The sequence below is a fragment of the Cucumis sativus genome, chromosome 2 (genome assembly GCF_000004075.3).
Source record: "Cucumis sativus cultivar 9930 chromosome 2, Cucumber_9930_V3, whole genome shotgun sequence".
In the NCBI taxonomy this organism is placed as follows: Eukaryota; Viridiplantae; Streptophyta; class Magnoliopsida; order Cucurbitales; family Cucurbitaceae; genus Cucumis; species Cucumis sativus.
In genome coordinates, this window is record NC_026656.2 from 3,093,934 (window position 1) to 3,120,526 (window position 26,593).

Sequence of the window (26,593 nt, forward strand, 5' to 3'; positions counted from 1 at the left end):
ATTGTGTCACCTAATTGTACGAGTCTGCATAATTTTTACCATCTAGAAATTTGTTTAACCTTTTTAGCTCAACTATCATTTAATATGGTTTTAATATTTTAATAAGTTTAAGGGGAAAATTATGAATAGTGTCCTTCGCTATATATGAACTATTAAATTCAACCAATCAAACCTAACCAACCCAAAATGAATTGGTTTTATGTAATGTATATTAGAAAATTTAGACTTGGCAAAGTAATTGTTGGAACAAATGTTTTGGAGAAATGTATTTCATAGATTTGAATTTGTGTTCATGTTGATTTGATGTGATGGAGCTTGACGATCTCTAATATTTGATTCTTTAATTCTCTCTCGATTCAATGTGTACGCTTGATGTATATGAAAGAGGGACACTTGATCTTTTTGAAGTTGAAGTCTGGAAAAAATAATTAATCCTTAAAGAAACTTCAATCTTTATGGATGGTCAGCATCAGAACTTAGGAAGTCTTCTAGTTGTTGGCATAATTTTTAATCTTTGGGCAAACCACTAGAAATTTCTTATAAATTCATGAAATATAAAAAATAAGCAACAAAATATCACTAGAAATAATAAAAAGTTTAAAATATGAGTTTATGGATTTATATATATTTTTCAAAATGTTCCGTTAATTATAATCCTTCCCTAAAATTTTTTACCATTAACATTTTATTGATATTCTCACATGCACCTGCATTTTTAATCCTTGGGCAAACCACTTCTTCTTTCTGTTGGTTTGATGTTTTCTCACAATACCTTCCTCTTCTTCGTCCTTCTAAATCTTCTTCCACTAGTATATAACCCCATACGAGTGTTTCTATCCCAAGAAAAAATATGTTAAAACGATGTTTAAAAAAAGTTCAAATTGGTTGAAACTCTTACAATCACATCTTCCATAAAAATTCAATCGATGTTTTTTCTAGAAAAATGATTTGATAGGTCAGTAGGCGCACCCAAACATCCTCACTAGGTGACACTCTCTTAGTGCCCTCATCATCCCCAATAATTATATTTAATATACAACCGGGAAAAAAGAGTTCAAGCTTACAGGAAGGCTAGAGATAAACCAAACTATAATCCATACAAAATACTAACAAAAAGCACTAAGGTGTTGTGCAATTATAGAAGCTGAATAATTTTTGAAAAGCTTGTTTTTGGTGGACCATTGGTATCTGAGATTGCATATGTTCTCCCATAGATAGGCATGAGAATGTGATATGTTGTTGAATAGCATATGCATATGCATATAGTGGGGTCTTTGCATAATATCTAACTCATTAGGGACGTTTGGTTTGGAGAGTTTAGTTGAATGGGTAATTATTTTAGGACAGGATAATCAGACGAGTTGATGTTTGGGATGATGGGGACGTTAAAAAAGTGCCCATCTAGTGGGGATGCTTGGATGCGCCTTCTAACCCATCAAGTATCCTTTTATAGAATAAATTAAACGAGTTGACGTGAAAATAAGAAGGTGAGAATGTGAATTAAACTCAAATGAGTTACGTACTAAACCTCTTTAATTATTAATCAACAAAATGGTTAGTGGAATTTTTTTACCCATGCAACTTAACCCATTTCTCAGTGTCAAAGACTCTTAAGCCATTGATGTAGCTTGTGACGTAAATGAAGTGTCAACACTCGACATCGATCACCCACCAAGAACCTAATCTCATGGGCATCTTTTTTATCCGTTGGAATGTTGCTATTAATCTGTTATCCGGCATTATGAACGACCAGCATGGAGCCTGAGTAAGGTAAAGAAAATCTGAATATGAAACAATTAGACGATTTCATAGCCAAAATTGATAGGAGACTAACGTGCATTACAGCTCACATGTTAACTAAGAGTCAATGAAAAGGTTTAATGGCCCTTTTTTTCTGATATCTTATTTTCGTTGTCCAAGCCTGATTTAAATTACGTATGCCAAATGGTGTGATTAGAGCTGTGATGGGTTGAGAATATAAAAGGTTTTATATTATTAATTAGAATTCGAAGGCTTAAGGAATTAAATTGATTTGTGACTTTTGGTTTTTTATAACAAACTGTGTCCATTGAGTCAGTTATTTAGGAAGTTTTAGAAGTCATGAGAATTAAGTAATGTTTATGGTTTCTTAACCATTGAAATCCTATTGTTACATGTTGTAAGTCTATAGAAAGGCATATTTAATTGAATCTAAATATCACTTTCTCCACACTTGTTTCATCCACACCATTTCTCTTCTAACATGATGAATTTGGGCCATGACTTTCTATGATGATTTTGGGCTGTGAACTTTTGTTTGATTTTGTGGCCTCGAGCTAGGTTTTGTGTTTGAGCTAGATCATGATCGTAGTTTAATGAGTTCCATCGTCGTGGGCTTTGCTCTACCATGGCTAAGGATGTGAAGCTTTTTTTTACAAGATACTGGAGGAGGAGATAAAGCTTACTCAATTTCTGTATAATGCAATGAAGTTTTTCTCAAATATAACTAAGTATACTAAAATATTTATAAATATAGCCAAATTCCACTCTCTATTACTTATAAACGTTGATAGACTATTATCTTCTATCACCGATAGATACTAATAGAGGATAATAGTCTATCACTATCTATCATTGATAGACAATATTTTCGACAATTTTACTATTTAAAACAACATTTTCCATGGGATATTATTGTATTACATGGAAAATTTTGAAACAAAATTGGTTGGGAATTAATTTAACAAAGGTTAAAATTTGAATAAATTAAGAACAAACAAACATAAATTTTTCATAGAAAAGAAAAACAAACTTAGTCAATATTTTTTTTATAAAAAAAAAATACTATATGTGAGTCGCACCGGAACATCTTCACTAGGTAAACACTCTTTAGCACTATTATGATTTTCTTATTAATAAACGAAAAAATACAAGAAGCAGGAAATACAATGAAGCCCAAATACCCAAAGCGAAAAGGCATAAGTAATTAGACAAAAGTATTGATGTTTAATGCAATAGAGCTAGTAGTGTACGTAGTTGATAAATTGTGAAGATCTGCTTGTCCATACGCCAGTTAATGCAAGAATATCTTTCCAAACCTCATAGACTGATTTTTCTTTCTCGTTGAAAATTCTACTATTTCTTTCATTCTTTCCAGATGGACCAAAGTGTGACAGCCACAAAATTAAAGATGATAATCTTCTTTTTTTTCCATTTTGTTTTGAGCGATAAATGTGTTTGCAAAGGGAGGTAGTACTCATATGATTAAAATTCCAATTTAGCAAGTAGCTCAGCTTTCTCCAAATCATTTTAACGAAGGAGCAAGATATAAACAAATGATCTATGTCTTTATCAGATTCCTTTCTTACAAAGGATACACCAAAACGACTCTAAGCTCTAGTTTCGCAGTCTTTGTAAGTGTTTAGTAGTATTGATGCATTCATGAATGAAGGACCAAAAAACGAATTTACATTTTTTTATAATGCTAGACTTCTAAAGGTTTTTGAAAATGTTCCGCTCAATGTTGATAATGTCTCTTTGATCACAAGAATGTATAGCAGATTTAATAGAGGACATTGGAGAAATACCCATTTGTGTTCAATTTCCATATAACGTCTCTTTGATCACAGGAATGTATAGCAGATTTAATAGTATCCTTTTTTAAGAAAAAAAAAACCCTTTAGTCAATAAATTACATATTTTGAAAAAAGAAAATTCATTTAAACATTGATAATTGTACATAAATAAACAACAACCTTAGGCAATAATTCAAATACATTTTGCCACATTCACATAGAAACACTATTAGGAATCCCTCTGCCTGTAAGACCTTCAGTGCTAGTTGGGAACATAAGAGTATAAGGTAAATTCACAGGCCCAACTCTATTTTTTAACTTAGGATCTTGGTTTCTCTTCGTAAACATTTTTTCAATTTCAACCAATTTATTCTTGAACTTCTCAAATGATTGCAAAGGCTGTTCATCCAAAGTCCATTCCTTGCTGTTTCTTTCCCCTAAATAGACCTCATCAGAAGAATGTCTTGAAGAGATTTCAGTTAAAGCAACACTTGAAAGATCAACTTGAATTGTTTTCATGATAGCCTTTTCAGGATCTGATTTGAGTTCTTCATATTCGATACTTCCTTCTTCTGGTAAGAATCTATTGCTCGTTAAGGGTCGGTTAGGGAAAAAGCCACCGTAATGATATTGTCCAAAGTTAACTGAAGCGTGAAGAGCCGAAGAAATCCATATGATGATCGTACAAGAATCTATTAGGTCTTGGAGTGATTGCATTTTTGGCCACCAATGTTCATTTTTCTTGTCTTCATGGCCTTTTTCTCTAAGTTCTTTCCACCATGATTGGAGCTCTGAGTCATTAGAAACCATTTTGTCATCCTTGTAGTAGAAAGAGCAATAGTCTACTACCCATGTTTTGATTGCACTCCAAATCTCAAGTCCATCGCTAGCATAGGGATAATCCTTTATCAGTAGTTTGAGTCCATGTGGAGAATTTGAATCCTCAATTGCAACTCCCCTAAACAAATTAAATTAAACCACAATCTCTAATGGTTATGAAATGGACAAACAAAAAAAAAAAAACAAAAAAACATAAAGCAATAAAGAATCTACGCACAAATTTATGTAGTTCACTAACGAGAATAATCAATACCCAGATTTACGCAGTTCACTAACAATGTATAACTTTATTAGTAAAGAGAATCCATAATATAGATCATATGCACCTCTAGAGTTAGAGATCGAGTTTATATAAAACACTCATCTAAATCCGAGCTATTTGATCATTTGAAGCCTCCTATATCAAATTCAAGGTTAAGGAAGGTGTGAAATATTGGAATATTTTCTCATAATTAAGTCAAATGCAAGTTAAGCTTTGTAAATGGTGATTTGGTCTTCAAATTTTTTTAACAAATCACAAGAGCGAGATCGGATCAGAAGGTGCATCTTGTTATTTCGACCAACTAGATTAACATTTATTTTTGCACTCTCATCACACCTCATTTGATCACGATCAGTTTTGAAAATTTAAATTTATAAAACTCTACCCAGTGGTTGGTTATGAAATCCATACATTCCTATTAAATGTAAAGATCCTAATATATTGAGCATCTTTCCATCAATCGAAGGAAGAAGCATAATGATAATTGAGCCTTAGCTTAACCCAATTACTAAAAAAAATATAATTAAAAGAAAATTGGGATGTATTTAGATTTGATTTGTTACCTCTTAATTAAATCAGTAGGAAGAGCTTGTTCAGGGAAGACCCAATTCTTGTAAGCAAAAGAAGACATCTCCATAGAATATTTAGTTGGATAATGAGTTCTCTCAATAATGCCATCAACATTAATGAGGGATTGCCTAGCAATAGCATTGATTTTCATTGTGTCCTTGAAATGAGGAATAAGTAATTTGTGAATTGGATGAAGAACACTAAGTTGTCTGTTTGTTGCTATCACAAATGGCTCGATTACTGCATGGGTATTCAGCCTACAAATAAATATATATATAAGTCCCCATGTATAGCACAATCCAAAATAATTTGTAAATATAGTATAAAAGAAAATTAAATTTAAATCTCCAACTCTAGACCATATGGCTTATGGAAGTCAAATCAACAATAATAGAGTCTATTATTTATTGATTTTCTTATATTTACCATCATTTTTAAATGGTGTTATACACACTTAGCTATTATCTAAAAAGTGCTATTTATTTTCATGCAACATAAATAATTATGTGTATAATATATCACCAAATGTTAGTATTTTTCTTTTTTACTAAAAAATAATGTAAGATTTTTTTTCTAAATATAATATATATAACATTATTGTACAACTTTTTTAGTACACTTATGTTTCTTAATTAATTTCTAAAGCTTAGAAAGTAATTTCAATTATATTTTTGGAAGTGCCCCCAACAACAAAATTGAATTGTTAAACTCAATTTTAACCTATTTGTCTAGAGACACAGATAGAAATTTAGTTGTCCATCTTTTACTATAATAGATAGATTCTGAAATTTTATTATTTTTTATAATTAAGTACTTTGCTCCATTCATTATACATATTACATATTCAAGCTTATTTTTTTAATTTAAGAAAGTTACCAGTGGCTGATAAGTTGGTGATGACCATTATCATTGATAGCAACATACGCCTTAGCCAGTTGCCAGAGTGAGGCAGCAACTCCTTTTGTAGCTGGTAACAGTACTCTACTAATGACACCATATTTGTTATGTTGAGGGTGTGGCAAACTTAGTTCAATCACCAAAGGCTTCAATGTCCCATCTTTCTTTAGGAATAGAATTGTTCTTGTTGCATAAATCTTGGTAGAACTTGTTGTGTTTATTCTTCTAAGAAATGGAATCACATAATCATGGTGATCCAATATATAGAGTTTGTTTTGCTTCATTGCCTATTATCACATAATTAAGAAAGAAAATTGATGATCCAAATCCAAATTAGTATAGTTTAGCAGTAGTTGACAACATATAACCGTCTTTCCAAGCTATAGGTTAAAATTTTCAAACTTCCACACTTAATTACTACTCAGAGAAAAATATTAATTTATAACGTACACTTTTATATCAATTTAAATATTTTATTACATTTATTTAAAAATAATTTAACCATTCATTTTCAAACATGTATAGACTTTTTCAAATTTTGGTAACTAACAATTCTCAAATTTCATTTATGACCAGGTGAGTCTAAATCGATTCATTTTTATAACTTTAGAAGATGATAAATGGTAAGTTTCCCACGTAGTTTTTTGAAACAAAATTTTAAAAATTGCATAAATTTATATACTTCAAAACGTTTTGAACTGATATAACTTCTAAAATTTGAGTGTATAAATTGATATCTCTATTATAGTTTAAAAAGTTTACCTCGTGTACTGTGAATCCATCCAAATTATTCATGATGTGTTCTTCGGTTATCTTACTCTTTTGATCTCCATAAATATTAGGGTCCAACTTGCTTGACGGAGGGAATTCCTGTAGTTAATTTTTTTTAAAAAAACAATAATAATAATAATAAAGAATATTAATATAACAAAATAAGTTATACTTATTTACAAACACAATAAAATTTTCCTTTTTTTTATTTGTGACTAGTCTATCACAGATAGAAAAAATAAAATTATTTCGTATTTGTTTGATGTGAGAAAATTACTTGGAGACCACGAATGACTGCTGGATTTGGACCAGCCAACATCTCTCTAGCAAACTCTTCATCAGTCTTCCATCCTGAATAATTATCTGTTTAATTTACCCATAATAAATGAGTTTAGTAAACTTAATTTTTCAATTAATCATAACCAGGAAATCAACCTATACAATAATCCTTTTTTTTTTAAGAACAACAATCCTTTTTGATGTATAAATTCATCTATGCAATGGTAAGAAACTTCATATAATTCAAGTCTCAAGGTGTGTTGTACTCCTTTATTTTATCATTTTTTTTTTCGGATTGCAAATCAAACGACTTACCCATTAAATGTACATGGAATTTCATTTGTCGAAGATCTCACACTAAAAGAACCGAAGAATAACCCTACTATGTTTGTAAATAAGATATATATAGATAGGTTACTTTTCTTAGTGTCCATTGATTTTTGAAACAGAACCTCTCATATCCTATCTCAAAAACTAAATAGTAATAAGAAAGTATCCGATATTAATTGCAATCAACTTGCAAGCTTTAATTTGTAATATGTAACTACTGTTGGGCTCATCTCTAGCTCTAAACTCTTATACTCGTTTATGTATGGGCTTAATGAATATATTTTGGGAGTTGACAGAAGGGTGCTTTGAAAATATTCACCCATGTGGAAATGCTCAATATCACCCTCAGACCCTAGCATCATTTTTTTTAAAAAAAAAGTAAGAATAGAGTCTGAGACATTAGTTAAGATGGTCCATTGACCAATCCCTTCATAGTATACAATATTTTTCGTGTAAAAGTATGGTTTACACCATATTACTACAAATTTTATCTTGAGACATGCAAATTTTGATTTATTGTTGATCATGGCAAAGAACCATCAAAAAAATATTTTTCTTGATACAACAATGTTTGTCTTGACGGTCATGTACGTCAAGAAAAGTTCTCTTATATCGTTGAAGAAATACAAAAAAATGTAAACACATGTGGATTCTTGATTTCCTTGATGGGCAAAGTTTCCTTAATTTTTTTTATGGTCCACAAACGTCAAGAAATTGTTTCTCGATGGACAATAAGCATCAAGGATAATATATTAGTTGACTAGCAATGCTCATCAAGTTAGTTAGATTTTCTTGATAAACAAGATCCATCAAGAGATGAAGTTTCTTGATTTGTAATGGTCATCATCGAAAAAAATTAATATATTTATTTTGTATTTCTTCATGGGATTAGAATTTTCTTGATGAACAAAGACCAAAAAAAGATCATGGACAAGATTTATCAAGAAAGATGATATCTTTATGGGCATTGTCCATTAGAAAAAAAATATATAATTTTGGATTTAGGAAAATATCATGGACACCCATGAAGAAAAATGATATCTATAGGCAGTCCATCAAGAAAAAACTATTTTTCACAAGGTAGGAAATTTGAACTCTCATTAACGGGCTCAGAAAATAGTATATTCATTAATAATATTCTTGAATCTTTATTTTTTTTTTCAATTATTACTTTCTATTTATCGATAATACAACATTATTTTTTAAAAGTTAACTGTTGTAATTATAATTGTATTGAAATAAGTGACCTTATCAAAATTAAATTAGTTATTGTGTTCAAGTTTAATGAGTTAAATTAAAAGTTTATAATTTAGGGTTTTTAAAATTTTTAAAAGCTATAGAAATTACCAACGTGAGCTTAACTCAACTGACACCGGTAAGTATTTATAGACAAGAGGTCTCAGGTTTAAATCCCCACATTTATGTTTTGCACATCAAATAAAGCTAAATTTGTAGTAGTGTTAATTAACTTTTTCACAGTGGAATTCATATTTTGTATCAACTCTATAGGCTCTGATATCATATATGATCCACATATAATTCAGATTTTACAAAGTCTTACTATTCATCTTTTCAATGCATGATCGGCCTCAATATTACGTACCTTGTATCAGCTGGGGCAATGGGAATTTGAGCAACTGTTCACCATCAGTTCTAAGAAGTTCCTTTAGAAATGGTTCTTTAACAAAGCTCCCAACTGTTGAAAGAAAATGTGTTGGCAAAGTAAATCCACCATTGTAGAGTTTAAGTACATCTTTAAAGGATCCAAACTCTTTGGGGTATCTATTAACAAATACTCCAAGTTTATGTTGAAGAGATTGAGCAATTGATTTCAATTGATAAGCAAATATCTCGGATTTCTTCTTGCCATAGATTGATTCATCTCTAGGAACGTAAATGCTTTTTATGACACTTTTTAATCCCTCCTCGTAGTTGACATCTGTAATAATAATTAACAATACATGTCAATGGTCAACTTTAAGATTAAGACGAAATTGTATATGAAAATAAATCGTGGACGTGTTTATGAGCGTAGTTTTCAAAACCTAATAAAAATGTTAAGGATATGTCAACCTAATTAAGATATTCAAATGTATATATAAATCATATACTTCTAGTATCTTGTTCAAAAGAGAAAATGCTTAATTTTAAAATTCAAAATGTATCCCTCAACTATTTTTAGAATGTCAAACATGTTCTTTCAATGTTTGTTTTTTACAGAGATTTGCATCTTTACTAAGTAAAGCATTCAATTTCTAATCAAATTTTAAAAATAAAAAAAGTGTGAGACATTTTTAAAATAACACAATATCGAAACTATTTACAAAGTATTAAAAGATAACCAAATATGAAACTATTTTAAAATATAGAAAAATTCATCAAACTCTTTATAGTTCATTTAAAATTTTGCTATATTTTGTAAATAGTTTTACTTTTTTTTTCCCTATCCAACGATCGTTAATGAGTGCTTACAGGCTCCACTGTTAAATATTAAAAATAAAAAACTAAATGATTACGAAACTGGGCCGTAAAAACTAAGTTAACTTGAACCTCTTCTTGATCGTGGTCGTCCTGTTCTTCCTCTACGAGGATAAGGATAACGAGTTCCTCCAAGAATAGGACGAACAAATTGGTGACCAGCATCAGGATCAGCAATGTCATTGTAAACATCATAATCATAAATTCTGTCCCATTCTTGATGCTCTCCTTTTCCATCTCCTCTTAGATTTAATAGCTCTTCTTCTCTATATTTACGAAGTGCTTTTGGTGTTTCATCTGGAAGATATGCCTGCCAAAACAAAAATTAGTATGATAAACTACAACATAGATTAAAAAAAGAATTTGAAAATTGTTTGATAACTATTTTTTATTACGTTTCTCAACTATGGTTACTAAATGTGAGTTTTAGTTTCAAGCACTCATTTCACTCACAGGTTTCTATATATTGTACTTTTTAATCTCTACTAATGTTTTCAAAAACTAAACTAAAATTTTAAAACAATAGTTTTTGAAAGTTATAACACAATGAAGGTCTCTCCGGTTCAAGTATCTTTTTGTTTGCTGAAGTTGAATAGAAGTTGAAGTGGTTTTTTAAGAAATTTTCAAATCATAATTAAAAAGCAAGAAAGAAAATAAGCATAAATAAGATTTTTTTAAAAAAATCATACCTAATTAATCCTTTTTTTCTTTTTTTTTTTTTGTTAAAAAATATACAACAGGGTAAGTAAATGCATTGAGATATTTTCACTAAGTAGACATCTCAAACACCCTCATCATTCTAACTTCATTTTTTTTACCAAGATATTAGAGGATAAAAAAGGACACAAAGGGGTGCATTTAGACATCTCAATTACGTTGACACATCTTTAACATCATCACACACCCAAATAATAAAATCAATACGAAGACGATATCCACATATCCACATATAATATATACCTTGTTGGCAAAAAAAACTCTATCTTTATTGTATCTTCTTTGAGGATAAACCCATGAGTTGCAATCAAAATGGACTTTTCCATAGTTAGGAACATCTTCAAGAGTGAGAGACTTGAGAAAAAATTCACTTGTATGTCCATTTCTTATAAAGAAAGCTCCTGGATATCCAAAATCATCTTCCCATTCAAAGTTTATTTCAAACACCGACTCTTCAGCAAATATTGGTGGGAATGAAGTCAACCACTTCTCCAAATAAGCTCGCCTTCCAACTTTCCCACGTGTGTCGTTCGCTATATTCAAACATAACACCTTAAATAATTATCAAACAAATCAAAAGCTTAAGTTGATAGAATTATGAAGGTGGGAAAACTAAAATATATATATATGTGTGTGTCACTTTTAAGTTAAAATACAGTTAGTTTCTTAATGAATGCTTGTGCTTTACTAGAAGAAAGAGAGCATCGCCGCAACACTGTGACGCTTCGACATATAAGTTTTATTTGGATCATTGAAGCGACGCTTCAATGTTAGGAGTAGAGTAGTTTAATTAAATAATTCATTTTTAAAGTTTAGTTCTCTAAATAAAATAAGGTATAGAAGTTATTGTAGTACTTTGTCCCGTAGACGATACTCAAACTCAATCGCTTTATTAGAACTTGGACACACCCTGCACTACCCAATTATGACAAATTTAATATTATATCCATGAACTAAAAAATTAAAAAACATTAACAAAACAATATAACAGTGAAAAACATGTATATACACATATTATGGAATTGGTTTCAATAATTATATGTTCGAACTTTGAAAATTTTCATTCTCACACACCCATAAAAGTAGACCCAATTTCTTTTTCAAAAAATTTAAGCATTTTATTCGGATAGAAAAGAATAATGGTAAGTCACATTTCAATAGTTGTGACTTTTGAAAAGTTTGGGAATATAGTTGAAATTCAAATCCATAGTTCAAGAGTATTTGTAATAGTTTAATCAATAATGATAATAATTGTTCGGACTACAGTGTTACACACATAAGTTAGAGTGAAGAAAGTTGTCATGGGTATAATTGATGGCAATTATCTACGATCTAATTCGTTGGTTTGAAGACTTTTGGACAGTTCCAAAAGCAAAGCTGTATAGGTTTTATGCTCATAAATTTCTTTTTCTAAAAAAGGTATGTAAATGTAGGGGTCAACAGGTGTACCAAACCACACAATCTTTTTCAATATATATGATACCATTATGAAAAAGATAAATGTAGGTTTGTTTCATTATTTTAATCAATAATTATAAAAGCAATTTACTAAAATGAAAAACTTACAATGGCTATCAATCTCAGTTGCACTCACGAGTTGCAGTACAATTCCACTGCCCAACAGCTCAGTGAAACCATCAAGAATACTAGAATGAAACCCAGTGATGTTCAAGACATTGCTTCTAATCAAAATTACCTTCCCTTTGATCGTCTTCTTACCGAGCCGGCCGATATCGCTAGCACGGTCTATAAAATTCCCTCCAGCATTTATGATGGACCCGGCAATGTCCCCAGTCGTTCTAAGGGCGTCGCCGGTGGTTTTAAGGGCATCTCCTAGAATAATCTTCCCAATCATTTCTTTTTCTCTCTATTTATTGACTAAAGATTTAATGATTTGAAGATGTGAATTTCCTCATGTATTTATAGCTGAAAGAAAATTTTAAACAAACAAACAAATTATTGTGTATAGAAACTTGAAAATATATTAGTGAAGAGAAAAAACAAGAACCATAACTTTTGTGGTGGGATGTTAGGAGAAAGGACAAATAACTCTTATTTGTGTATCTCTCTCTCTAGTTTCAACTATTTTAAATTATGAATTGACCTATAAAAACTTAAACTACCATACATAACTTAAACTACCATAGATGAAAGGCAAATTTAAATAGGAATTCTTATAAAAATAATAAAAAAGTTTATGATAATAATGTTCATGTCACTACATTTTCTAAATTACAAAAGTAGAAAATTTAAAAGTCGATAACACTGTGATTACTGTCTGATAGCCCTCTGATAACCCTATGAGTACCGACCGATAGTCATCTGATATCACTAATTCTTTTCATATTTACAATATGCAAAAAAAATAGGTGTCATGGGCTATTTTTTAAAAAATATTTTTGTCATTTGATGCAATTTTTCAATTTAATATGATATCATTCATCGTCCCGTTAAAGCAATAAGAAACTTTCACTTGTAGCTTCTTTTTGGATTGTTTTCATTTGCAAAATGATCCTTGAAGTCAATAAATATTTTCATACTTAAATCTTTTATTCTCTTTTCAAGACGAATATTGTAATATAGTTTATTTGTATCCATTTCAAGTGTAGTGGAAATTTAAGCTTATAAACATTACTTCAGACACTTAAAGTACTCGTTGTTTTATTAATTCAATATCTACCTATGTTTTAAATAAAATTAGAATAATTTTAATGGGTAGCAAATTTAGAAATAATAATAAAGCATTTAGCAACATTTAAAAAAAAATACAAATATAGAAAAAATTATCTCTAATGAATTTCTCTCGCTAATAGACTCTTTATGGTCTAGGAATGATATTGGTCTGTGAGGGATACACTTTAACAAATTTTGTTATATTTACAATTTTTAAATGTTAGTACACATACTATTATACTATTATGTATATTTTAAGTCTAATTTTTATATTTGAAACTATTTCATAAAATTATTTAGTTGGGTAATCTTGTTTTCTTTTTTTTTTTTACTTTCCAATATATGAGTTAAATTGTTATAGTGTTGATATTTATATTTAGATTTTATACATGAGATTTTTTTTATGTTTCATATTTTTTTGAATTAAAGTAACGGTTGGGTCAATAGATGTCATAAGTATATCTCCACTAAGCAGACACCTCCGTTGCACCATCAACATTCTCACTTTATTAATATATAAAGATAAGTACATGAATTAGGGAAAAACAACTTTACGGGCTAGAGGTAAGCTCGATACAATCCAAATGTGAACATTACACAAAAGTATTGATATTTAAAGCTATACAACTAGTGGAATAATTTAGCTTTGATGTCTTCCCACTTTTAGATTTTTTTTTAATGATTCATATGTGTATTTAATTAGAAATGTTATATTAGAGATATTAATTAATCTTTAAAACACTATTGAAGAATACCATTGATAATCAATTTATCAATTCTCTAACGTCTTAATAATTGATTTAAGCATTCCTTCTGTCTTCTTAATCAATTTTGTTCGTTTTTTTTAAAGAAAATTGAACCAATCAATCTAGGAAGCTACCTAGATAGATTAATCATAAATGTATTAATTTAGGTGTGTATAAAAAATGTATCGAGTTGTACCAAAGAGTATTAGGTACATCAAGTGTATCAATCAAATGTATCAAAGAGTATATTAGGTGTATCAATGGGTGTATTAGGTATATCAGACGTATATAAGGTGTATCAAACGTATATTAGTAACGAGGGCATTTGTGACATTTTACCTCTTGATGTGTGGACTGAGCTTCATTTTTGCTATTTTCGCAAATAATAAAGTGTGTGTGCTATGCACCTAATTATTATAACTTATTTTGTCATTTTTGTAAGTGTCCCTTGACGTAATGCTTTTGTTTTGTTCTATATACTCATCCTCACTAATCTTCATTTAATTCCCACTAACTCAAACAATTCATTTAGGCTAAATTATAAAAAATGTCCTTTTAATTTTGTGGTTTGTGTAAAAAATATTTCTTAACTTTCAAAAGTTTAAAAAATGTTCTTAAATTTTTTTAAATGGTTAAAAAATACTTTTACGGCTAGTTTTGGATAAAAACCGTTGAAGTTTTATTTCAAAAATACCTCTAAGCTATTGAAAAGTTTCATAAATATTAAAATAAATTAAATACTTTCATTTATTTAATGTTTACATCAAATTTTTTAACACCCTAAACAAAAACAAAAATTTTAAGTTAAAATTTACATTTTCATGAATTCAACATCGGTAGAAGGAGTGAATCAATATTTTTATTATATCATAAATAAAATTCACTAATCACAACAAATAAACACTTAAATGACACAAATATAAATAGTAGACATGTTTAGTTATTTGAAAATGATAAAATATATATTAATAACGGTGTAAAGCAATAAATTTAGTGTAATTTGAAAAGTGAACCTATTTAATTACATTTAGCATTGTTTAGGTGCGTTTTCAAAACCCGAAACAAACTAATGTAATTTGAATGAAACCCAAACATTCAATCAATCAAATTGTGTTTCAATTTTGTGTGGAACCCATACCTTCTTTTTCTTCATAGATTTGTTGGAAATTCCAACTTTTGCCTACATGCATTATTAGCATTAACATTTAAAATTTTTTAGAATAATGTAACATAATTAAATATTTACAAAATTTTTGGGGTGTACGATTTATTGACATGGCAAATTATTGGCCATATAAAGAGGAGGAGTTACATCTAAGGAGCCCTTTGAATCGTAGAGCTTGTTTAATGGGTATGAATAATAAACCTCTGGGATTTGAATGTCTATATTATATATGTTTTGAATACTTAACGTCTATCTCTGGATATATAAATATTTTTGTTCAATTCAATACTTTATATAATAAAATAATTAAATTATTTAAATGCAAGAGATCAATTAAAATTAACATGAATTAATTTATTGTTATAATAATTAAGGAAAATTATCAAAAACAGCAAAATGAACAAAATATTTCAGTTTGATTGTGATGAATTTTTTTAGAAAATTCATACTAATTATTTATTAAATTAATAAAATAAAAAAAATAAATGAATACTTTTTAATTATAGATTTTTTCAAGAATAATATAGAAATACAAACTAGGCAAAAAGAAAAAAAACACTAACTAAATGACATTTAATTTCTTTTATGAAGGGTAAATAGTTGGTTCAATTTGTCATTATTTATAATCAATTTATTAAGTTTAAATTAATTATTCATATTGACAGTGAATTAAAATAAATGATAATGAATACTCAATAATAATTTATTAATTAATTTAGCTACATTCTTTTCTTTTCATTTCATCTCCCAAACACAAAACCCTCACACTTTTGCAAGGTATTAAAAGATCTATGTCAGATGAATTCTTTTAAAATTTCCTAAATAATAAATATAATTAGTTTTAAAATGTGAAATTTTAAGAAACAAACCGAATTCATCTTCGAATTTGACATCCAAGTGTCGATTATTTTTCTTTATTTTACAAGTTTTTTTTTTTTTTGCTTAAATTACAAATTTAAACTCAATGTGAAATATAAGCGAGATTTTTTTTTTTTGTTGGGTATCGACTCACCAATAGCAGTTTTTGAAATATAGTACCAATTATTTGAATACACTTTGTGGTTCTCATTTGAAAGAAAAAGATAAGGAGGAATAGATGAAAAGAATAATGGTAAGAAAAGAGAGACAAATTTGCAATGTGTTAAAAAGAGCCGTGGGTTCCCTTTGCATGATATCCAAAAACATTATATTCAACCTTTATAAAGATTTTGATGGTATATAAAACAAAATCAAAGGGGGTGCTTGGTCAATTTATTGAATATAAATTATTTTTTAATTAAAAAACTTTAAAGGTTTTATAGATAGTTGAAGAAAAGAAAATATGTGTTTGAGAATAATATGTATGGAAGTAAGATTGATGTGTGTTTGATTGTCCATGGAAATAATGAATGCTATTATTAGGATCTATATCTGTTTTTAAATTAATCTTGGTAACCTCATAGATTCTAAAATATATATAGATCTATTAGTAGAAATATTAATGAACTAATACTAAAAGAAATTATTTCAGGATCAATTACCAGTGCTATTAAAAAAGTGAATACTCACGGTAAATTAAAATAAAAATGGTCAAAAATAATAAATTTCACGAACTATTTACAAAATATAACAAAATTTTATATTCTATTAATGATAGACATTGATAGATGCTAAAAGAGTTTCATTAGAGATAAAATCTAAAATTTTACAACATTTTGTAAATATTTTAGTATATCGTCGTGTTAAAATTAATTTTTTTATTTGAAACTAATACTAAAATTAATCGATTAATTTCTTTTTTTCCTAACAAAAAGAGATAACTAATATGTCAAAGGTGTAATTACAACAAAAACAACAAAAAAATGATTAGATTTAGAACCCCTCGAGACAACCAAGTAGTATTTTTATTGAGTGTCCTTGATTACTATATTTTTCTTTAAAAAGTGTCTTTAATTACTTGAACTTAGTATATTTTATCATTAAGAATGAATTAAGTCAGTATATGGGTTTTTTTTTCTCAAGAGTAAATAATAGAGTTATAGTGCAAAGGAGTGGCGTGGCCCTTTCTACACTGTAGTCTCTGAATTCAGGTTACATGCATGGTATCAGTATTTCGTGGTCTAGAGAAAAGTCCCAAGTACAACACCATTATTTTAATAACACTGAAAGGTTTAAAGAGATTGTAACTGGGTTGTAGTAAAAAAAAAAAAAGTTTATGTATGTTATATTATAGGTGGATGAAGTTGCAAATGTCCTCCCAAATGTTTACAGTGCCTTTTCACTTTTCTAGAATCCAATTGTTTATTTCCTTCTAAATGGTCTAAAGAATAGTCACTCCTTCACTAACTTTGATCAAGGGTGAGGAGCACGTGTCTCTCACATTCTCGAATTTTGTATTTTAATATTAATTTTGAAGTGTTAAATTACAATATATATTAAATAATACTTCAATACCACCAAATTTTGTTTTTGGTGATATATAGTGCTTCTCCTACGTATGATTTCCGAATCTGTCGTCACTGACTTTGACGATGTTCTCATTTATCTGTTTACTTGAGAGAGCATGAGGACATTGGAAGAGACCTTACGCTATATTGTCAGTTGAAATTTCCATCTATTTGTAAGAGCAACTTCTCCCAAAGTGCTTTGGTGACTTTGCAGTTCAAGAATATGTGTTTCATGTCCTCGCTGCTTTCTTTGCATTTCATATGCATAGCTGATTTCCATAGGTTTATTTATTTATTGCAACAAATTATTGAATTTTATTTAATTAAAGTTCAATATCATTCCGTACAAATTTTATTTGAATTAAATAACACAAAGAAATAGATGTTAATAAACGATATACAAAAACAAATATAAGAAAAAGATAACAAAATAATATGTTAAAAATAGAAGTCAATAATAATGATATATATGGAAAATGCTTGACATGTTGATAATGAATGATTTTACATAAATAATTTTTTATTAACAATTGTTGAAGTGATCGATGTTATTGAAGTGATTGATGTTATCACACCCATCACGCGAAGTTATTTGGAAAAGGACGGTGATTTTAATTAAAAAAAAAATGAAAAATGAGATGTTTTCAAAATTATTTAGATAAGAATGGTGTGCATTATGTGTTCACAAAATGTCAAAAAAATTCATCCTATCCTTTTTACTTAAATAGTTTTGAAAACATTTCTTTTTTTGGTCATGGTCTATTATGGGTTAATTAAGTTTTCCATGCTTAGGTTACATGAGTTATCCATGCTTTGATAAGATGTGGATCAAATTTATTTGACATTATATCAATGAAAATTTTAATATACTTTATTGGTTATTGTTTGCGTGAGATTGACAACACATAGTAGGAGTTATATTTTAATTTTAAAAAAATGAATATATTTGAAGCCATTGCATAATTTGTCATGTCAACATTATATAAAAAAAAATTAAAAAATATCTTTAGTTTTGTTAGCAAATGGAAAACCCATATTTCAAAACCCTAAGCCATGAAACTATTTGGTGGTATTCTTTTGAAACTAAAGTTGGCCTTGTGGTCTATATTGGACCATTGGTAAGGAATTGTATAATAATTTAATATAGGTGGGGTACACAATTGCCAAAAATTTTATTTCCCATTTTATAATAACGAGACTTTACGGTAAATAATATCAAAAATATTTTCTTATTTTACACTTTTTTTTAGACATTCATTTACATATTTTTCGCCACATGAGCTCAACTCAACTAACACAGGTATGTATTTGAGGTTAAGAAGTTTCAAGTTCAATTTCCCTATGACACCCCTGGTCCAAATTTTGGAATTTGAATCTATGACATTCTCATGCATCCCCTGCGACCTGACAACATCATCGTTCCATTTGTCTTAAAGACTTATTAAAATGAAAGTCAGATCAGGTCATCTAACATAAAATTGTTTCAAGCTAAGCACACTTACACTACTACAAAAATTGGATTATTTTAACGTTGATACAGTGTCAAGTAAACCTATATTTGACACTTTTTGGCTTTTTAAAAAATGTCAAGTAATCGACTGTCAATGATAGTTTCATTACTTGACAATAAAAAACCGTCAAGTATTATATTTTCTGACGTCATTTTAATTCGTATCAACTAAGATATTCATACATGACGTTTTTTACATGTCAAGTAAGATAGTATACATAACGTTTTTTTCGTGTCAAATATGATAGTATATTTGACTCTATTTACATGTCAAGTAAGACAATATACTTAATTATTTTAATATGTCAAGTAAAAATAATATACTAGACACTTTTTTACATTTCTCATTTACCATTTCCGTATTACATTCATTCAAATAAATACAAATTCAACATCAAAATAAATTCTCTACAAATTCAACATCAAAATAAATTCTCCAATCAACAATAATTTCATTCACTAGTAAGTCATATGTGTACATTATTTACAATAATTTACATAATTTACAGTAATTTATACAAGTAGTATGGTTATTCATGTCTCTCAACAAACCACTTATGTCAATTTACAAAGATAACTAAAATTACTAACGATAAGACTCTAAAACATGAAATTATGTTTTGTCCCTCAATAATTACGTCTTTCCGAGTGTTAAATACTTCATGAAACCTCATAGTAAATTTCACCATGTTATTCTTGAAGCAACAATAACCTACAATAAAATTTATCAAGTTTTGGAAAAAAAAAAAAAAACAATTCATCTTTAAAATTTGTAGTATGATAATCTCAACATATAAATATATAAAACGATATTATGAAAGTGTTGCGCACTGAAAATGTGAGGGCGTGTTTGAGTTTCATATAATCAATGTGGGCTTGGGTTAAAGTAGAGTTAAGGCTATTCCATCAAAGAGATAAGGTATCAGAGTATGACTATCAAGTCATCCCTAGCTCACATTTCGATCTCTTAGCTTCTCTATTTTGTTCTCCGCCCGAGCCCATCCATTTTGCACGCTCAGATCCAAGCCACTTCCTTGCCTCAGTCCAAGCTAGACCTAAGTCGTTGAGCCACACTCAGTTCTTCTTTGCACACCGTCTTTTGGCTCGATTTGTGCATTGTCGTTTTCGGTACTGCACAAATGTGATTCGGAAGAAAACTGGTAAAAAGATAAACAAATGGATTTTCAAACTTTCTTTAATTTTTGCAGGCGTATTGAAGTTTTCTAATCTTTATGTTTTTTGGGAGAAATTTTTATGTAACATATGTTATTATAATTACAGTATATTTAAGGTTTAGGTAAACAATTGTATTTTTTAGATTGGGTAGGAACATTAAAAGATTATTTTATTTATTTATTTTTAAAAATTTTATGTTTTACTATTTTAACCCTAAATTATTTTTGCTATTTTTCTAAGGTAAAACTAATAATTTGCCAATTTAAGAACCCTCTAATTTAAGGTTTTGAAAATAGAAATATAATATGATTTCTTGTTATTGGGTGATTTGTTAGATTTTTCTTTTCCTTTTCCTTTCAACTTAATCCCAAATATTTAGATTGAATTTAAATTTAAGTTAATTTACATTTTAAGTGGATTTTACTCCATTAGTGAATGATAAAAAGTTTAGTAATTTGGAGGCATGATATTCAATCTTCATTATAGAATGGTAAACACATAAGCACTAATTTAATTTTATTACAGCATGGTACGTGCATGATAAAAACAAAACAAACAGATACAAATAGTAATATATCTTAATCTATCATACTTCATTATAAATAAACGATAATGTTCTATTAGATTTTGTAAATATTTTATAAGATACTTTGAGTCAATTATAATATTTAACATTTTGAACTTATCCGAAAAAAGAAAGCTAAGGGTTGGAATGAAACAAGTAGATTTTTCTTTTTTTAATTTTGTTTTATTTGGTGGGTTATGATAGAAATAATAATAGACTACATGGGAACCTAGCTAAGATTTAATGAAAATGATGGGTCTTAAGATTTTGTTGTTTTGGAGCCACGTGAGAAGGGAACCAAACTCAATCCATCGATCATATAAAATACGGAAACCACCTTATGTCCAATAAATAACAACAAAACAAACAAACAAAAGAAGAGAGAAATAATGATTTGATTTTTTATCATTTGGATCCATTGTGGCTTCATATTACTCATTTTAATTTTTTTTTCTTTTTTGAGTTGGAACATTTTTGCTTTTCTAATTTTTCTAATTTAAAATTTGTGTTATTTTTTATGGTAGAATAAAATTGAGCATTTTTGTTTCTTAATACACCCCCTTATGAGTAGAAACGTTTCGGTTTTAAGGTTTTATAGACATTTAAAGAAAGAAAAAAATGAATCCAAAAATAACATGTATGAAAATAAGATCTGATGTGTTTGGTTGTTCATGAAAATACTTAATACACCCCTTATGAGTAGAAACGTTTCGGTTTTAAGGTTTTATAGACATTTAAAGAAAGAAAAAATGTATCCAAAAATAACGTGTATGAAAATAATATCTGATGTGTTTGGTTGTTCATGAAAATAATGAATGCTATTAAACAATGAAAATTTCTAATACTAAAAGAAAAGTTATATAAAAAAAGTCAAATTTAATAAAATATTTACAAAATATAACAAAATTTCAAATTCTCGTAGGTTATAAATAGTTGGTTAATTTTTCTATTTTTTTTAATTTTTTTAAAAAAATTATTTAATTATTTTAACTTAGTATATTTTATCATTAAGAATGAATTCGAATTAAGTCAGTATACGGTTATTTATTTATTTATTACACCGAATTATTAATTTTATTTAATTAAACTTCAATATCATTCCTTACAAATTTTATTTGAATTAAATAACACAAAGAAATATATGCTAATAAACAATATACAAAAATTAATATATAAAAAAAGAGTACAAAATATAATATGTTAAAAATAAAAGTCAATAATAATGATTTATATGGAAAATGCTTGACAATGTTGATATTGAATGATTTTACATAATTAATTTTTATTAACAATAAATAATCAACCTATGATAATTGAAAAATGATTTTTTATACTCAAGTTAACTAATCCTAAATTATTGATTAAATATATTTAAAATATTGTTAGCAAATTAATTAATAATTTATGTAAATAAGTAATGACATTCATTTAATAAATTTTAAGTATCTTTTAAAAAAATATTAACAAAGCTATCAAATATTTACATCGATAAAACAATTTCGAAAACAGGAGAAGCCCACAAATTCAGAAAATGTTATGTGATTAATTGGCATTCAACGTGCATAATATATTTAGAAAACGATTGTTTAGATTTGACAATTCTTATGCGATCAATTAAACGATTTTTTTTCAAAAATTTTTAATTTAGATTCGATCGTTTAATTTTGGGTTGTCAAATCTAATTTTTTTTTTTTATATAATTTTGTGGTACACCATGGTTTAAATTTGGGTTCTCAAATCTCAATTTTTTTTCAAGATATTTTGGTACGCGTTTATATTTAGAAAACAATCGTTTATATTTGAAAAATGATCGTTTATATTTTTTTTTTTTACAAAAAAAGATATGTTGGGTCACTTGAATGCACTCGAACATTTTCATTAGGTGGACACCCTCGTAGCATCCTCATCACTTCCTCTTTATTAAAGATATAAGAATAAGATTTAAAACACGATTGTTTAAATTTGGCTATACAAATCTTAACGGTGTTTTTTTAAATTCTTTGTACACGATCATTTAGATTTAGCTAACCAATATCTCAACTATTTTTTTTCACAATCTTTTATATTTGGAACAACCTTTGTAATGAATTTTTTTTTTAAAAAAATACATCTTTTATATTTGGTACACGATCTTGAACTAAATAACGGTTTGAAAAAAAAACTTAATAATAGAAAAAAAGGATGGAAAGAAAAAAATCACGAAAGAGGAGAAGAAAAACGATAAAAAAGGAAAGCAAATCTGTAAGATTTTTTCATTTTGTTATACCTATATATACACCGAATTATTATATTTATGAAAATTAACCTGAAAAGAAGAAGTAAATTACTATTCATTCCATTTAATTTGTTTAAGTTAATTAACCATATTTGAAATAAAATCATATATAAGATTTAAAAATTTAAAGAAAATTGGGAATGAGAAAATCCACAATATTGGAAGAGTATAGAAAACTCTTGTTTGTAGGAAAAAGAGGATGGTTGTGAATATTTGTAGACAAAATGTTTATTATGAAAACCTCTAATCATATGGTGCCTAAAGTAAAGTGTTGTTTGAATAATCCATATTTTTTATGCTAAGATTTTTATCATAATGTTTTTTTATTACATTTTAAAACACACAATATATGTTAAAGCATTTAAAAACTCAATTGATTAAAGACTTAGGCCTAAACTTCGCCAAATAATAATGCATACTAATTTGAGGAGTTGATGAAATGCCCTCAAAAGTAAAATTAAGTGAGGATAGAGAAAATTTGATGGCCACATATTAATCATCTACGATCACCTCATATCCTATATATATCTCAACCTGAAGTTTCTCTTCTTATTACCATCCATAAATTTTTCTTTAGTTTTTTGCATTATTGATTTAATGTTTGTGGTTGATGTAATCAATGATTACATAATAATATAAATTCATTTAATAGGAAAAAAATTATACTTAATAACTACTTCAGGTTGATATATAACACCTACTTAGAAATATTTGAAATTAAGTTGTTGAAGTGATAGATCTTGTCACACCCATTTACGTCATAGTCTATTGTATCAGTAGGTTAAATGAGATTTTCATACTTAGGTTACATGAGTTTTCCATGCTTTTATAAAATGTGGATCAAATTTGTTTGACGTTTTCAATGAAAATTTTAATATAGTATAATTTATTGGTTATTTGTTGGCGTGACATTATGAGATATTTTAATTTTTGAAAAATGTATATATTTGAAGTCATTGCATATTTTGTCATACAACATTAAATAAATAAATAAATTCAAAATCCTTTATCTCAAAACCCTAAGCCCCAAAATTAATTTGTGGTGTTCTTTTGAAACTAAAGTGGGCAGTGTGGTCTACATGAGTAAGAAATTGTACAATAATTTAATAAAGGTGTTGACTCTTGGGTACACAATTCACCCAATTTTCACTTTTTTTTAGATTCATTTTATTTTAAAACATTTTTTAAAATGACAAAATAAATTAAAATATTTACAAATTATAACAAAATTTTAGATTCTATAAATGATAGTTAGTGATAGAAGTCTATCATCGTAGCATATTAGTACTTATCAGCGATAGAATTTAAATTTTTTGCTATAGATGGTAAATATTTTGTAAAATTTGCTATTTTTTAAAATTTCTCTTTTATTTTTCATTTTATAGCGACAATCTTTATGGTAAATAATATCAAAAATATTTTCTTGTTTTACATTTTACTTAGACATCCATTCTCATTTTCGTTAGATAGGCTCAGGATTCGAACTAGAATTTAGAATTCGGATCTCTGACATTTCTCTGTGACCTGGCAAGATAATTCTTACTTGTGTTAAAGACTTATTAGCATCAATTAAAGTCGTGTATCACCTATTAACATAGAATTGTTTCAAGCTAAGCACGCTTAACTTTGAAGTTCTTATGATCGAGTCATCAAAAAGAAAAGTGTACCTTATTGGTATAGGTAGTAACATTTTATTTCTTTTAAATCTTTTTTAACCTTACTTTTGTGTTACATGCATCTCCCACCCGATAAAACCAGTTAGGCAAAACCCTAGCTGTCACTCTCACTCTCACATTCCTAACTAAAAACAAATTATTGAGGAGGGATGGTTGGAGACAAGTTGAGAAGTGACGGAGAGAAAGACAAAGAAGGCAAATGATAGAGAGACAAAAACAAAGAAGGCATGTGAGAGAGAGAAGAAACAAAGAGAGAGATTGGCAACCGAACGTGCAACAGTGGCCGACGGCAATATAGCAGTTGTTAACGACAAGTAGAGCGGTGACTGACGAAGGTAACAGACGGGGAGCGTTGGTTTTTGAAGTATAAATACTTTAGTCAGGTGGCGTAAAATAGATGTGGGGTAGAATGGGGTGGAGATCATGGGGGATTGCAGCATGGAAAAATGTATTATTCTGTTGGGTTCATTTTTTTCTTTTTTTATTCTTATACTAAACTTAATAAAGTCTCCATATCTTTAGCATTACATCACTTAAAAAACATGGTTGTTAATTTTTGCCCTTTCATTTTATTGAAAAAGTGCGAGTTTTGAATCTACAATTTTTGTTCACTATATATCAATGTAAACTTATGATGCTCTAATCCTTTGGGTAAATTATGGAGTTTCTAGACAATATTAGCAGCATATTTTTGCATGTATGTTTTTATCTTGTTGAGGAAATTTTTTTTTAAAAAAAGGATACCAAACTTGGGTCAATTTGTTGATGAAAAATTCTAAAAAAGAGAAAAAACATACAATGTTAGTCACATGAAGTCGAGGAAAAAAATAAATATATGATAGCATAATTAGATAACAATCAATAACAAATAACAATTAAACGTGTCAAAGAATAGAAGCTAATTAGATGGAGTCAAGAGAAAATCAAGCAATATAAAAAATTACTATAACAATAAAAAAATAATCAATTGATTAACAAAAAAAATTAAAAGTAGAAAGTAAATCGATGACAATTAGAAGATGATTATCTCACAAAACTAAATAAAATTGGAAGAAAAAAAATGGAAGGTATTTAGATGACAATCAAATAGCAACCACATATAACAATTAAATTTTATCCGTAAGTCGGGGATTAATGAAGATATTTTAGACTTTTCAATTTTAATTCATCCAATTTTGCTGTTTTTTTGAAAAAAAAAAAATCAAACCTTTGGACAATTAACCTAATTTTTTCAAATGTTTTTGTCAATCTTACCGTTGCCAACAAAAAAACCTTTAAAAATATAAATAAACAATTTCATTCAAACTTTTCATGAGAGAGTGTTTATGTATAAATCACCCTAATGGGATGATATGTATTTCCTCAAGGGTATTAATAAATTAAAAGTATTAGTGACATTATTTTCTTGTATTTTGTCAATATTGTTTTTCTTCGTTTCATTTGTGATCATTTTCAATATTTATAGTTTTATAAATACATAGTTTGAAAAAAAAAGTTTAAAAAAAATTATAGTACTAAAAAAGCATATATATACAATTTTATATGCTTATATTAGATAGAAAATTATTGTGAAAATAACTCGATTTTATTTTAAATAAAATATATAAAACTAAAAAAAGGAGTTTGCAAATAAAATAACAAAAAAAAATTATGATAATAGAGTCATGTCACATACATTTTTAA

The 26,593-nt window shown here is 27.9% G+C and overlaps 1 protein-coding gene across 1 annotated transcript; it reads right to left on the reverse strand.

Annotated features, from left to right (window-relative positions):
* Nucleotides 1–3,670: 3,670 nt before the first annotated feature.
* Nucleotides 3,671–12,596, reverse strand: LOC101222652 (probable linoleate 9S-lipoxygenase 5). Its single transcript, XM_004144778.3, has 9 exons — nt 12,265–12,596; nt 10,942–11,231; nt 10,054–10,291; nt 9,107–9,442; nt 7,172–7,257; nt 6,886–6,993; nt 6,103–6,410; nt 5,220–5,483; nt 3,671–4,512 (listed from the first exon to the last, which is right to left on the reverse strand). Exons 1-9 carry the CDS (start codon nt 12,551–12,553, stop codon nt 3,768–3,770), a joined length of 2,664 nt encoding a protein of 887 aa, XP_004144826.2. The 5' UTR covers nt 12,554–12,596; the 3' UTR covers nt 3,671–3,767.
* Between the last annotated feature and the right edge of the window lie 13,997 nt (nt 12,597–26,593).